A 12,017-nucleotide genomic window follows, 5' to 3' on the forward strand; every position below is an offset into this window, starting at 1 on the left:
TTTTTTTTTTTTTTGTGGTACGCGGGCCTCTCACTGTTGTGGCCTCTCCCGTTGCGGAGCACAGGCTCCGGACGCACAGGCTCAGCGGCCACGGCTCACGGGCCCAGCCGCTCCGTGGCATGTGGGATCTTCCTGAACTGGGGCACAAACCCGTGTCCCCTGCATCAGCAGGCGGACTCTAAACCACTGCGCCACCAGAGAAGCCCCAGCCTGCCCTTTTAAGCTTTGAAGCCAGTCACTGACTTCCTCTCTAGCTGTGAACATCCTAGAGGGCATCTTCTTTTTATGGAAGGCTGTTTTGCCTACACTGAAAATCTGTTGTTTAGTGTAGCCACCTTCCTTTATTATCTTAGCTAGATCTTCTAGATAACTTGCTGCAGCTTCTACATTAGCACTTGCTGCTTCACCTTGCACTTTTATGTTATGGAGATGGCTTCTTTCCTTAGACCTCATGAACCAACCTCTGCTAGCTTCACTCTTTTCTCTGCAGCTTCCTCACCTCTTTCAGCCTTTGTAGAATTGAAGAGAGTTAGATTCTTGTTCTGGATTAGGCTTTGACTTAGGGGAATATTGTGGCTGGTTTGATCTTCTATCCAGACAACTAAAACTTTCTCCATATCAGCAATAAGGCTGTTTCAATTTCTTATCATTTGTGTGTTAACTGGAGTAGCACTTTTAATTTCCTTCAAGAACTTTTCCCTTGCCTTCACAGCTTGGCTGTTTGGCACAAGAGGCCTAACTTTTAGCCTATCTCGGCTTTTATCATACCTTCCTCACTAAGTTTAATTATTCTAGCTTTTGATTTAAAGTGCGAGACATGTGTCGCTTCCTCTCACTTGAACACTAGAGGCCATTGTAATGTTATTAATTGGCTTAACTTCAATATTGTGTCTCAAGTAATAGTGAGCCCCAAGGAGTGGGAGAGAGATGGAGGAACAGTGGAGCAGTCAGAATACACAACATTTATACACTGAATTCACCTTCTTACCTGGGTGAGGTTTGTATCACCCTCAAGCAATTACAACATTAACATCAAAGATCACTGATCACAGATTACCATAACAAATATAGTAATAGTGAAAAAGCTTGAAACATTCCAAGAATTGCCAAAATGTGGCATGGAGACATGACGTGAGCAAATGCTGTTGGAAGAATGGCGCCAATAGACTTGCTCAACCAGGATTGTCCCAAACTTCAACTTGTAAAAAACAATGTGAAGTGCAGTAAAGTGAAGTGCAATGAAATGAAGGATGCCTGTATACCATTTACCCAGATTCACCTAATATTAACATTCTATTTTTTAGTTTTCTAAGGAACCTCCATACTGTTCTCCATAGTGGCTGTATCAATTTACATTCCCACCAACAGTGCAAGAGGGTTCCCTTTTCTCCATACACTCTCCAGCATTTATTGTAGATTTTCTGATGATGCCCATTCTAAACGGTGTGAGGTGATACCTTATTGTAATTTTGATTTGCATTTCTCTAATAATTAGTGATGTTGAGCATCTTTTCATGTGCCTTTTGGCCATCTGTATGTCTTCTTTGGAGTAATATCTACTTAGGTCTTCTGCCCATCTTTTGATTGGGTTGTTTGTTTTTTTGATACCATATGACCCAGCAATCCCACAACTGGGCATATACCCTGAGAAAATAACTCAAAAAGACACATGCACCCCAATGTTCCTTGCAGCACTATTTACAATAACCAGATCATGGAAGCAACATAAATGCCCATCAACAGACGAATGGATAAAGAAGATATGGTACATATATACAACGGAATATTACTCGCAATAAAAAGGAAGGAAATTGGGTCATTTGTAGAGACGTGGATGGACCTAGAGACTGTCATACGGAGTGAAGTTAGTCAGAAACGGAAAAACAAATACTGTATATTAACACATATATGTGGAATCTAGAAAAATGGTACAGATGAACCGGTTTGCAAGGCAGAAATAGAGACACAGATGTAGAGAACAAACATATGGACACCAAGGGGAGAAAGCAGGGGGAAGATGGTGGTGGGATGAATTGGGAAATTGGGATTGACATATATACACTAATATGTATAAAATAGATAACTAATGAGAACTTGCTGTATATCACAGGAAACTCCACTTCACTGTGCAGTAGAAACTAACAGAACATTGTGAAACAACTATATCCCAATTAAAAAAAAAAGCATTCTACTGATTTTGATGAATCACTTGAATGTGCTCACCCTCTCCTAACCCCTCCTCCCCTTTCTCTACATTTACACACATACACACACACACACAAACAAACACACGTGCACATATATACACGTATATGTTTTTTCTTCAGTCATTTGTGTTTAACTTGCATACATCAGTAATCTTTACCCCTGAATAGTCCAAAGTGTATTTCCTAAGGAACATTCTATGGAGACAATTTGAGGCTCTGGATGATGTGATTCTTTCAAACAGAAATTTATTATATTTTTCAATCTTTTCTAACTATTCTCAGTGGTAAGATTTTCTAAAACTATTTAGTCTGCCGCTACCAGAAATAGAAGCTCTGACTATCACTTTTTATGATCCAGTGCCATAATTTTTTGCCACTTGTGTTTTACTATTTTCAGGGCCAGTCATCTCTCATTACCCTTCCTTTAGAGAATTTACCAGCTTTTCCTACTTATATATTTATTTTTTTAAACATCTTTATTGGAGTATAATTGCTTTACAATGGTGTGTTAGTTTCTGCTGTATAACAAAGTGAATCAGCTACATGTATACATATATCACCATATCACCTCCTTCTTGAGCCTCCCTGCCACCCTCCCTATCCCACCCCTCTAGGTGGTCACAAAGCACGGAGCTGATCTCCCTGTGCTATGCAGCTGCTTCCCACTAGCTACCTATTTTGCTTTTGGTAGTGTATATATGTCAATGTTACACTCTCACTTCGTCCCAGCTGAACCTTCCCCACCACGTATCATCAAGTCCATTCTCTATGTCTGCATCTTTATTCCTGTCCTGCCCCTAGGTTCATTAGAACCTTTTTTTTTCTTTAGATTCCATATATATGTGTTAGAATACAGTATTTGTTTTTCACTTTCTGACATACTTCACTCTGTATGACAGACCATAGGTCCATCTACCTCACTACAAATAATTCAATTTTGTTTCTTCTTATGGCTGATTAATATTCCATTGTATATATGTGCCACATCTTCTTTACCCATTCATCTCCCAATGGACACTTAGATTGCTTCCATGTCCTGGCTATTGTAAATAGAGCTGCAATCAACATTGTGGTACATGAGTCTTTGAATTATGGTTTTCTCAGGGTATATGCCCAGTAGTAGGATTGCTGGGTCATATGGTAGTTCTATTTTAAGTTTCTTAAGGAACCTCCTTACTGTTTTCCATAGTAGCTGTATAAATTTACATTCCCACCAATAGTTCAGGAGGGTTTCCTTTTCTCCACACCCTCTCCAGCATTTATGGTTTATATAATTTTTTTAAAAACATCTTTATTGGTGTATAATTGCTTTACAATGGTGTGTTAGTTTCTGCTATATAACAAAGTGAATCAGCTATACAAATACATTTAACCCCATATCTCTTCCCTCTTGTGTCTCCCTCCCTCCCACCCTCACTATCCCACCCCTCTAGGTGATCACAAAGCACCGAGCGGATCTCCCTGTGCTATGCGGCTGCGTCCCACTACCTATTGGTTTTACATTTGGTAGTGTATATATGTCCATGCCACTCCCTCACTTTGTCCCAGCTTACCCGTCCCCTACCTGTATCCTCAAGTCCATTCTCTAGTAGGTCTGCATCTTTATTCCCGTTCTGCCCCTATGTTCTTCATGACTCTTTTTTTTTTTTTTAGATTCCAAATATGTGTTAGTATATGGTATTTGTTTTTCTCTTTCTGACTTACTTCACTCTGTATGACAGACTCTAGGTCCATCCACCTCCCTACAAATAACTCAATTTCGCTTCTTTTTATGGCTGAGTAGTGTTCCATTGTATATTTGTGCCACATCTTTATCCATCCATCTGTTGATGGACATTTAGGTTGCTTCCATGTCCAGGCTATTGTAAATAGAGCTGCAATGAACATTGTGCTGCATGACTCTTTTTGAATTATGGTTTTCTCAGGGTATATGCCCAGTAGTGGGATTGCTGGGTCATATGGTAGTTCTCTTTTTAGTTTCTTAAGGAACCTCCATACTGTTCTCCATACTGGCTGTATCAATTCACACTCCCACCAACAGTGCAAGAGGATTCTCTTTTCTCCACACCCTCTCCAGCATTTATTGTTTGTAGATTTTTTGATAATGGCCATTCTGACTGGTGTGAGGTGATACCTCATTGTAGTTTTGATTTACATTTCTGTGATGATTAGTGATGTTGAGCATTCTTTCATGTGTTTGTTGGCAATCTGTATATCTTCTTTGGAGAAATGTCTATTTAGCTCTTCTGCCCATTTTGGAATTGGGTTTTTTATTTCTTTGCTATTGAGCTTCATGGGCTGCTTGTAAATTTTGGAGATTAATCCTTTGTCAGTTGCTTCATTTGCAAATATTTTCTCCCATTCTTAGGGATGTCTTTTCGTCTTGTTTATGTTTTCCTTTGCTGTGCAAATGCTTCTAAATTTCATTAGGCCCCATTTCTTTATTTTTGTTGTTATTTACATTTCTCTAGGAGGTGGGTCAAAAAGGATCTTGCTGTGATTTGTGTCATAGAGTGTTCTGCCTATGTTTTCCTCTAAGAGTTTTATAGTGTCTGGCCTTACATATAGGTCTTTAATACATTTTGAGTTTATTGTTGTGTCTGGTGTTGGGGAGTGCTCTAATATCATTCTTTTACATGTAGCTGTCCAGTTTTCCCAGCAACGCTTACTGAAGAGGCTATCTTTTCTGCACTGTATATTCTTGCCTTCTTTATCAAAAATAAGGTGACCATAGATGCATGGGTTTATCTCTGGATTTCTATCCTGTTCCTTTGATCTATATTTCTGTTTTTGTGCCAGTACTATACTGTCTTGATTACTATAGCTTTGTAGTATAGTCTGAAGTAGGAGAGCCTGATTCCTCCAGCTCCATTTTTCTTTCTCAAGATTCCTTTGGCTATTCAGGGTCTTTTGTGTTTCCATTCAAATTGAGAATTTTTTTTGTTCTACTTCTGTGAAAAATGCCAGTGGTAGTTTAAGGATTGCATTGAATCTGTAGATTGCTTTGAGTTATACAGTTATTTTCACAATGTGGATTCTTCCAATCCAAGAACACGGTATATCTCTCCATCTGTTTGTATCATCTTTAATTTCTTTTATCAGTGTCTTATAGTTTTCTGCATACAGGTATTTTGTCTCCTTAGGTAGGTTTATTCCTAGGTATTTTATTCTTTTTGATGCAATGGTAAATGGGAGTGTTTCCTCAATTTCTCTTTCAATTTTTTCATCATAGTGTATAGGAATACAAGAGACTTCTGGGCATTAATTTTGTATCATGCCACTTTACCAAATTCATTGATTAGCTCTAGTAGTTTTCTAGTAGCATCTTTAGGATGCTCTATGTATAGTATCATGGCATCTGCAAACAGTGACTGTTTTACTTCTTTTCCATTTTGGATTCCTTTTATTTCTTTCTCTTCTCTGATTGCCATGCATAAAACTTCCAAACCTATGTTGAATAGTGGTGAGAGTGGGCAACCTTGTCTTCTTCCAGATCTTAGAAGAAATGGTTTCAGTTTTTCACCATTGAGAATGATGTTGGCTGTGGGCTTGTCATATATGGCTTTATTATGTTGAGGTAGGTTCCCTCTATGCTTACTTTCTGGAGAATTTTTATCATAAATGGGTGTTGATATTTGTCAAAAGCCTTTTCTACATCTACTGAGATTATTACATGGTTTTTATTCTTCAATTTGTTAATATGGTGCATAACATTGATTCATTTGCATATATTGAAGAATCCATGCATTCCAGGGATAAACCCTACTTGATCATGGTGTATGATCCTTTCAATGTGCTGTTGGATTCTGTTTGCTAGTATTTTATGGTGGATTTTTGCATCTATGTTGTTCAGTGATATTGCCCTGTAGTTTTCTTTTTTTGTGACATCTTTGTCTGTTTTTGGTGTCAGAGTGATGGTGCCCTATTGAATGAGTGTGGGAGTGTTCCTCCCTCTGCTATATTTTGGGAGAGTTTGAGAAGAATATGTGTTAACTCTTCTCTAAGCATTTGATAGAATTCACCTGTGAAGCCTTTTGGCCCTATGCTTTTGTTTGTTGGAAGATTTTTAATCACAATTTCAATTATAGTGCTTGTGATTTGTCTCTTCATGTTTTTTATTTCTTCCTAGTTCAATCTTGGAAGCTTGTACTTTTCTAAGAATTTTACCATTTCTTCCAGGCTGTGTATTTTGTTTGCATATAGTTGCTTGTAGTAGTATCTCATGATCCCTTTTATTTCCACAGTGTCAGTTGTTACTTCTTTTTCATTTCTAATTTGGTTGCTTTGAGTCTTGTCCTTTCTTTTTTTCTTGATGAGTCTGGCTACTGGTATGTCAATTTTACCTTCTCAAAGAATCAGCTTTTAGTTTTATTGATATTTGATTTTTATCCTTTAATTTGTTAATATGAGGGCTTCCCTGGTGGCGCAGTGGTTGAGAGTCCGCCTGCTGATGCAGGGGACACGGGCTCGTGCCCCGGTCTGGGAAGATCCCACATGCCGCGGAGCGGCTGGGCCCGTGAGCCACGCCCACTGAGCCTGCGCGTCTGGAGCCTGTGCTCCGCAATGGGAAAGGCCACAACAGTGAGAGGCCCGCATATTGCAAAGAAAACAAAAAAAGGTTCCATATAATTTGTTAATATGGTGTATCACGTTGATTGACTTGCATATATTGAAACAGTAGTTTCCTTCATTTCCTTTTCATTTATTTCTCATGTGATCTATATGATTTCTTTCCTTCTGCTAACGTTTTTTTGTTGTTCTTCTTTCTCTCATTGCTTTAGGTGTAAAGTTAGGTTGTTTATTTGAGATTTTCTTTTTTCTTGAGTTAAGATTGTATTGCTGTAAACTTCCTTCTTAAAAACTGCTTTTGTGGCATCCCATAGGTTTTGGGTCAATGTGTTTTCATTGTCACTTGTTTCTAGGTATTTTTTGATTTCCTCTTTGATTTCTTCTGTGATCTCTTGGTTATTTAGTAGTGTATTGTTTAGCCTTCCTGTGTTTGTATTTTTTACAGTGTTTTCACTGTAATTGATATCTAGTCTCATAGCACTGTGGTTGGAAAAGATACTTGATACGATTTCAATTTTCTGAAATTTACCAAGGCTTGATTTGTGTCCCAAGATATGATCTATCCTGGAGAATGTTCCATGAGCACTTGAAAAGAAAGTGTATTCTGTTGTTTTGGGGTGGAATGTTCTATAAATATCAATTAATTCCATCTTGTTAAGTGTATCATTTAAAGCTTGTGTTTCCTTATTTATTTTCAGTTTGGATTATCTGTCCATTTGTGAAAGTGGGGTGTTAAAGTCCCCAGTATGATTATGTTACTTTCAGTTTCCCCTTTTATGGCTGTTAGCATTTGCCTTATTTATTGAGGTGCTCCTATGTTGGGTGCATAAATATTTACACTTGTTATATCTTCTCTTGGATTGATCCCTTGATCATTATGTAGTGTCCTTTTTTGTCTCTTGTAATAGTCTTTATTTTAAAGTCTATTTTGTCTGTTATGAGTATTGGTATGCCGGATTTCCTTTGATTTCTATTTGCATGGAATATCTTTTTCCATCCCATCACTTTCAGTCTGTATGTGTCCCTAGGTCTGAAGTGGGTTGCTTGTAGACAGCATTTACACACGTCTTGTTCTTGTATCCATTCAGCCATTTTGTGTCCTTTGGTTGGAGAATTTAATCCACTTACATTTAAGGTAATTATCGATATATATGTTCCTATTACCATTTTCTTAATTATTTTTTTGTAAGTCTTTTCCTTCTCTTGTGTTTCCTGCCTAGAGAAGTTGCTTTAGCATTTTTTGTACAGCTGGTTTGATTGTGCTGAATTCTCTTAAGTTTTGCTAGTCTGTAAAAGTTTTAATTTTGCCGTCAAATCTGAATGAGATCCTTGCTGGGTAGAATAATCTTGGTTGTAGGTTTTTCCCTTTCATTACTTTTAATATGTCCTGCCACTCCCTTCTGGCTTGCAGAATTTCTGCTGAAAGATCAGTTGTTAAGCTTATGGGGATTCCCTTGTATGTTATTTTTTGCTTTTCCCTTGCTGCTTTTAATATTTTTGGTTTGTATTTAATTTTTGATTGTTTCCTTAATATGTGTCTTGCCATGTTTCTTGGATTTATCCTGTATGGGACTCTCTGCTCTTCCAGGACTTGATTGACTATTTCCTTTCCCATGTTAGGGAAGTTTTCGACTATAATCTCTTCAGATATTTTCTCAGACACTTTCTTTTTGTGTTCTTCTTCTGGGACCCCTATAATTTGAATTTTGTTGCATTTAATGTTGCCCCAGAAGTGTCTATTCATTCTTTTTTCTTTATTCTGCTCTGCCACAGGTATTTGCAGTATTCTATCTTCCAGCTCACCTATCCATTCTTCTGCCTCAGTTATTCTGCTATTGATTCCTTCTAGAGTATTTTTCCTTTCTTTGTTTGTGTTCTTCATCGCTGTTTGTTTGCTCTTGAGTTCTTCTAGGTCCTTGTTAAACACTTCTTGTATTTTCTCTATTCTATTTCTGAGATTTTGGATCATCTTTACTATCATTACTCTTAATTGTTTTTCAGGTAGACTGCCTATTTCCTCTTCATTTGTTTGTTCTGCTGGGTTTTTGCCTTGCTCCTTCATCTGCTTCATATTTCTCTGTCTTCTCATTTTGTTTAACTTAGTGTGTTTTGACTCTCCTTTTCCTCAGCTTTGTAGTTCCCATTATTTTTGTTTTGCCCCCAGTGGGTGAGATTGGTTTATTTGCTTATGTAGGCTTCCTGGTGGATGGGACTGGTGCATTTCTTCTGGTTGGTGGAGATGGATCTTGTTTCTCTGGTGTGCAGGGCCATATCCGGTGTGGTGTTTTTTGGTGTCTGTCAACTTAGCATGACTTTAGGCAGCCTCTCTGCTAATTGGTGGGTTTTTGTTCCTGTCTTGCAAGTTGTTTGCTGTGGGGCATCCAGCACCAGAGCTTGCTGGCCATTGGGTGGAATGGGTCTTAGTGTTGATGAAGTCTCTGGGAGAGCTCTTGCTTATTGATATTACATGGGGCTGGGAGGTCTCTGGTGGTCCAATATCCTGGACTTGGCTCTCCCACCTCAGAGGCTCATGCCCGTCATCCAGCTGGAGCACCAAAATCGTGCCAACCACACAGCTTGGAAGTAAAGGAAGGAAAAAAAAGAACGAACAGATAGAACCCCAAACCAAATGGTAAAAACAAAACTAAACAGACAAAATCAGACAAAGAAACGTACCCATGTGTGCACGCAAACACACACACACACACACACACACACACACACACACACACTCATAAAAAACAGACAAACAACCAAAAAACAACAAGAGCAGAAAAAGAAAACAAAACAAAACTACCAGACAGAACCCTAGGACAAATGATATCAAACCTAAAGAGACCAAATCATACAAAGATACATACATACATGCATTTACAAAAAGAGAAAAAGGGGGAAAAATTAAAAATAAAAATATTTTAAAAATTTAAAATAAAGGAAGGTAACAACCAAACCAATAAACAAATCCACCAGTGATAACAAGCACTTAAAACTAAACTAAGAGAAACATAAAACCAAAAACAAATCAGACTTAGAAAGCAAACCCCAAGTCTACAGTTTCTCCCAAAGTCTACCACCTCAATTTTGGGAACATTTGTTGTCTATTCAGCTACTCCACAGATGCAGGGTTTTATCAAGTTGATTGTGGGGATATAATCCACTGCTCCTGAGGATGCATGGAGAAATTTCCCTTTCTCTTCTTTGTTCACACAGCTCCTGGGATTCAGCTTTGGTTTTGGCCCTGCCTCTGCATGTAGGCCACCCTCAGGTGTCTGTTCCCCACCCAGACAGGAGTGAGTTCAAGCAGCAGCTGATTAGGGCTCTGTTGCTCGCTCCAGCCAGGGAGAGGGAAAAGTATGGTAGTCAGAATTAGAATGTGGGGGTGAGCCTGCAGCACCAGAGGCTGACATGACATTGCAACAGCCTGTGGTGCACCATGTGTTCTACCAGGGAAGTTGTCCCTGGATCATGGGACCCTGGCCATGGTTTGCTGCATGGGTATCCATGGAAGTGTGGGTAGTGACCTGCACTTACACAAAGGATTCTTGGTGGCAGTGGTGGCAGTGTTAATGGTCCATGCCCATCTCTGTGGTCCAATCTGATAGCTATGGCTCACTCCTGTCTCTGGAGCTCATTTAGGTGGTGCTCTGCCCTCTGTGGGCACAAGGAGCAGGAATCCCCTCTCCTCGCACACCCCAAAACAGTGGTCTCTTGCCTCTCCATCTGATCCAGACATTTTCCCAGACTCCTTCCTGGCTAGCTGTGGTACACTAGTCCACTTCAGGCTGTCTTCACACAGCCAACCCCAGTCCTTTCCCTGAGGTCTGACCTCCGAAGCCTGAACCTCAGCTCTCAGCTCCCACCCACCCCGATGAGTGAGCAGACAAGCATCTTAGGCTAGTGAGTGCTGGTTGGCACTGATCCTCTGTGCGGGAATCTCTCCACTTTCCCTTCTGCACCCCTGTTTCTGCACTCTCCTCCATGGCTCTGAAGCTTTTCCCCCACCTGTTCCCACCAGTGAAGGGGCTTCCTAGTGTGTGCAAACTTTTCCTCATTTACAGCTCCCTCCCAGTGGTGCAGGTCCCATCCCTATTCTTTTGTCTCTGTTTTTTCTTTTTTCTTTTGCCCTGCCCAAGAACATGGGGAATTTGTTGCATTTTGGAAAGTCTGAGCTCTTCTGCCAGCATTCAGTAGGTGTTCTGTAGGAGTTGTTTCACATGTAGATGTATTTTTGATGTGTTTGTGTGGAGGAAGGTGATCTCCATGTCTCACTCCTCCACCATCTTGAAGGTCTCTTTTATTTATTTTTATATATGAATTTTTACAGGTTGTCTAATTCCCAAATAATTTCTTTATTATTAAATTATGAATCAATGTAGGAAAGATTGACATTATCATTTTTATATTTCTACATAAGTAGAGGGTCTGTTTTCCCATTTCTCCAGAACTTCTTTTGGAGTTCTCAGTAGCCTTTCCCTTTCTCTCTATCTTTCCTCTGCTCACAGCAAGATGGATTCTGGATATACTCTGAGTACTGTAACAACCACCTGGACGCCTGTATGGAGCTCTCCAAATTGATGAAGGACAGCCGCTACCAGCACTTTTTTGAGGCCTGTCGCCTCTTGCAGCAGATGATTGACATTGCTATTGATGGTTTCCTTTTGACGCCAGTGCAGAAGATCTGCAAGTATCCCTTACAGTTGGCTGAGCTCCTCAAGTATACCGCCCAGGACCATAGGTAAGGGATTGAGGGAGGCAGGAGTGAAGGAGAGAGCCTCCTCTACATGTTAATCCTTATTGAGAATGTATGTCCTCTTGCCTTTTCTGAATTTCTGTTAGCTTATATACACAATGGGATGATGACATATTCTTGCTTACCTCTGAAGACTGTTGTGTATATAAAGTGAGACAATGCTTATCAGTTGCTTATAAACTTATAAATCAATATATACACAAAATCAGTGTTCATCATTATTGTACCACTTAGACACTACCTTCAGGGAGCTTATAGCCTGGTCCTTAGTCCTGAGTTCAGCCAAGTGAATCAACTGTTTATTCTACTCTGCTCAATAGAGTCAAATATCCTGGTAACAGACTGCCCTACTTGTACTGACCTTAGATTTCTTCTGAAAGGCTACACCCCTGGTCTTCTTTAGTCTTTTACACCCTCCTCTGCCTCATCCCAACTGTACCTTCCCCTTAGACACACAGCATGACTGGGGGAAAATAGACTTGAGACTTCCC

At 39.6% G+C, this 12,017-nt stretch overlaps 1 protein-coding gene across 2 annotated transcripts in view; it reads left to right on the top strand.

Annotated features, from left to right (window-relative positions):
- The window catches only part of ARHGEF9 (Cdc42 guanine nucleotide exchange factor 9), a 191,646-nt gene that overhangs the window by 117,087 nt on the left and 62,542 nt on the right, over positions 1–12,017 (top strand). For both annotated transcript variants that reach the window (XM_060137028.1, XM_060137027.1), the window contains exon 5: positions 11,279–11,511. In XM_060137028.1, the coding sequence (XP_059993011.1) occupies positions 11,279–11,511 (233 nt within the window). The remainder of the gene's footprint in view (positions 1–11,278; positions 11,512–12,017) is intronic.

Source organism: Lagenorhynchus albirostris, chromosome X, assembly GCF_949774975.1.
Source record: "Lagenorhynchus albirostris chromosome X, mLagAlb1.1, whole genome shotgun sequence".
In the NCBI taxonomy this organism is placed as follows: Eukaryota; Metazoa; Chordata; class Mammalia; order Artiodactyla; family Delphinidae; genus Lagenorhynchus; species Lagenorhynchus albirostris.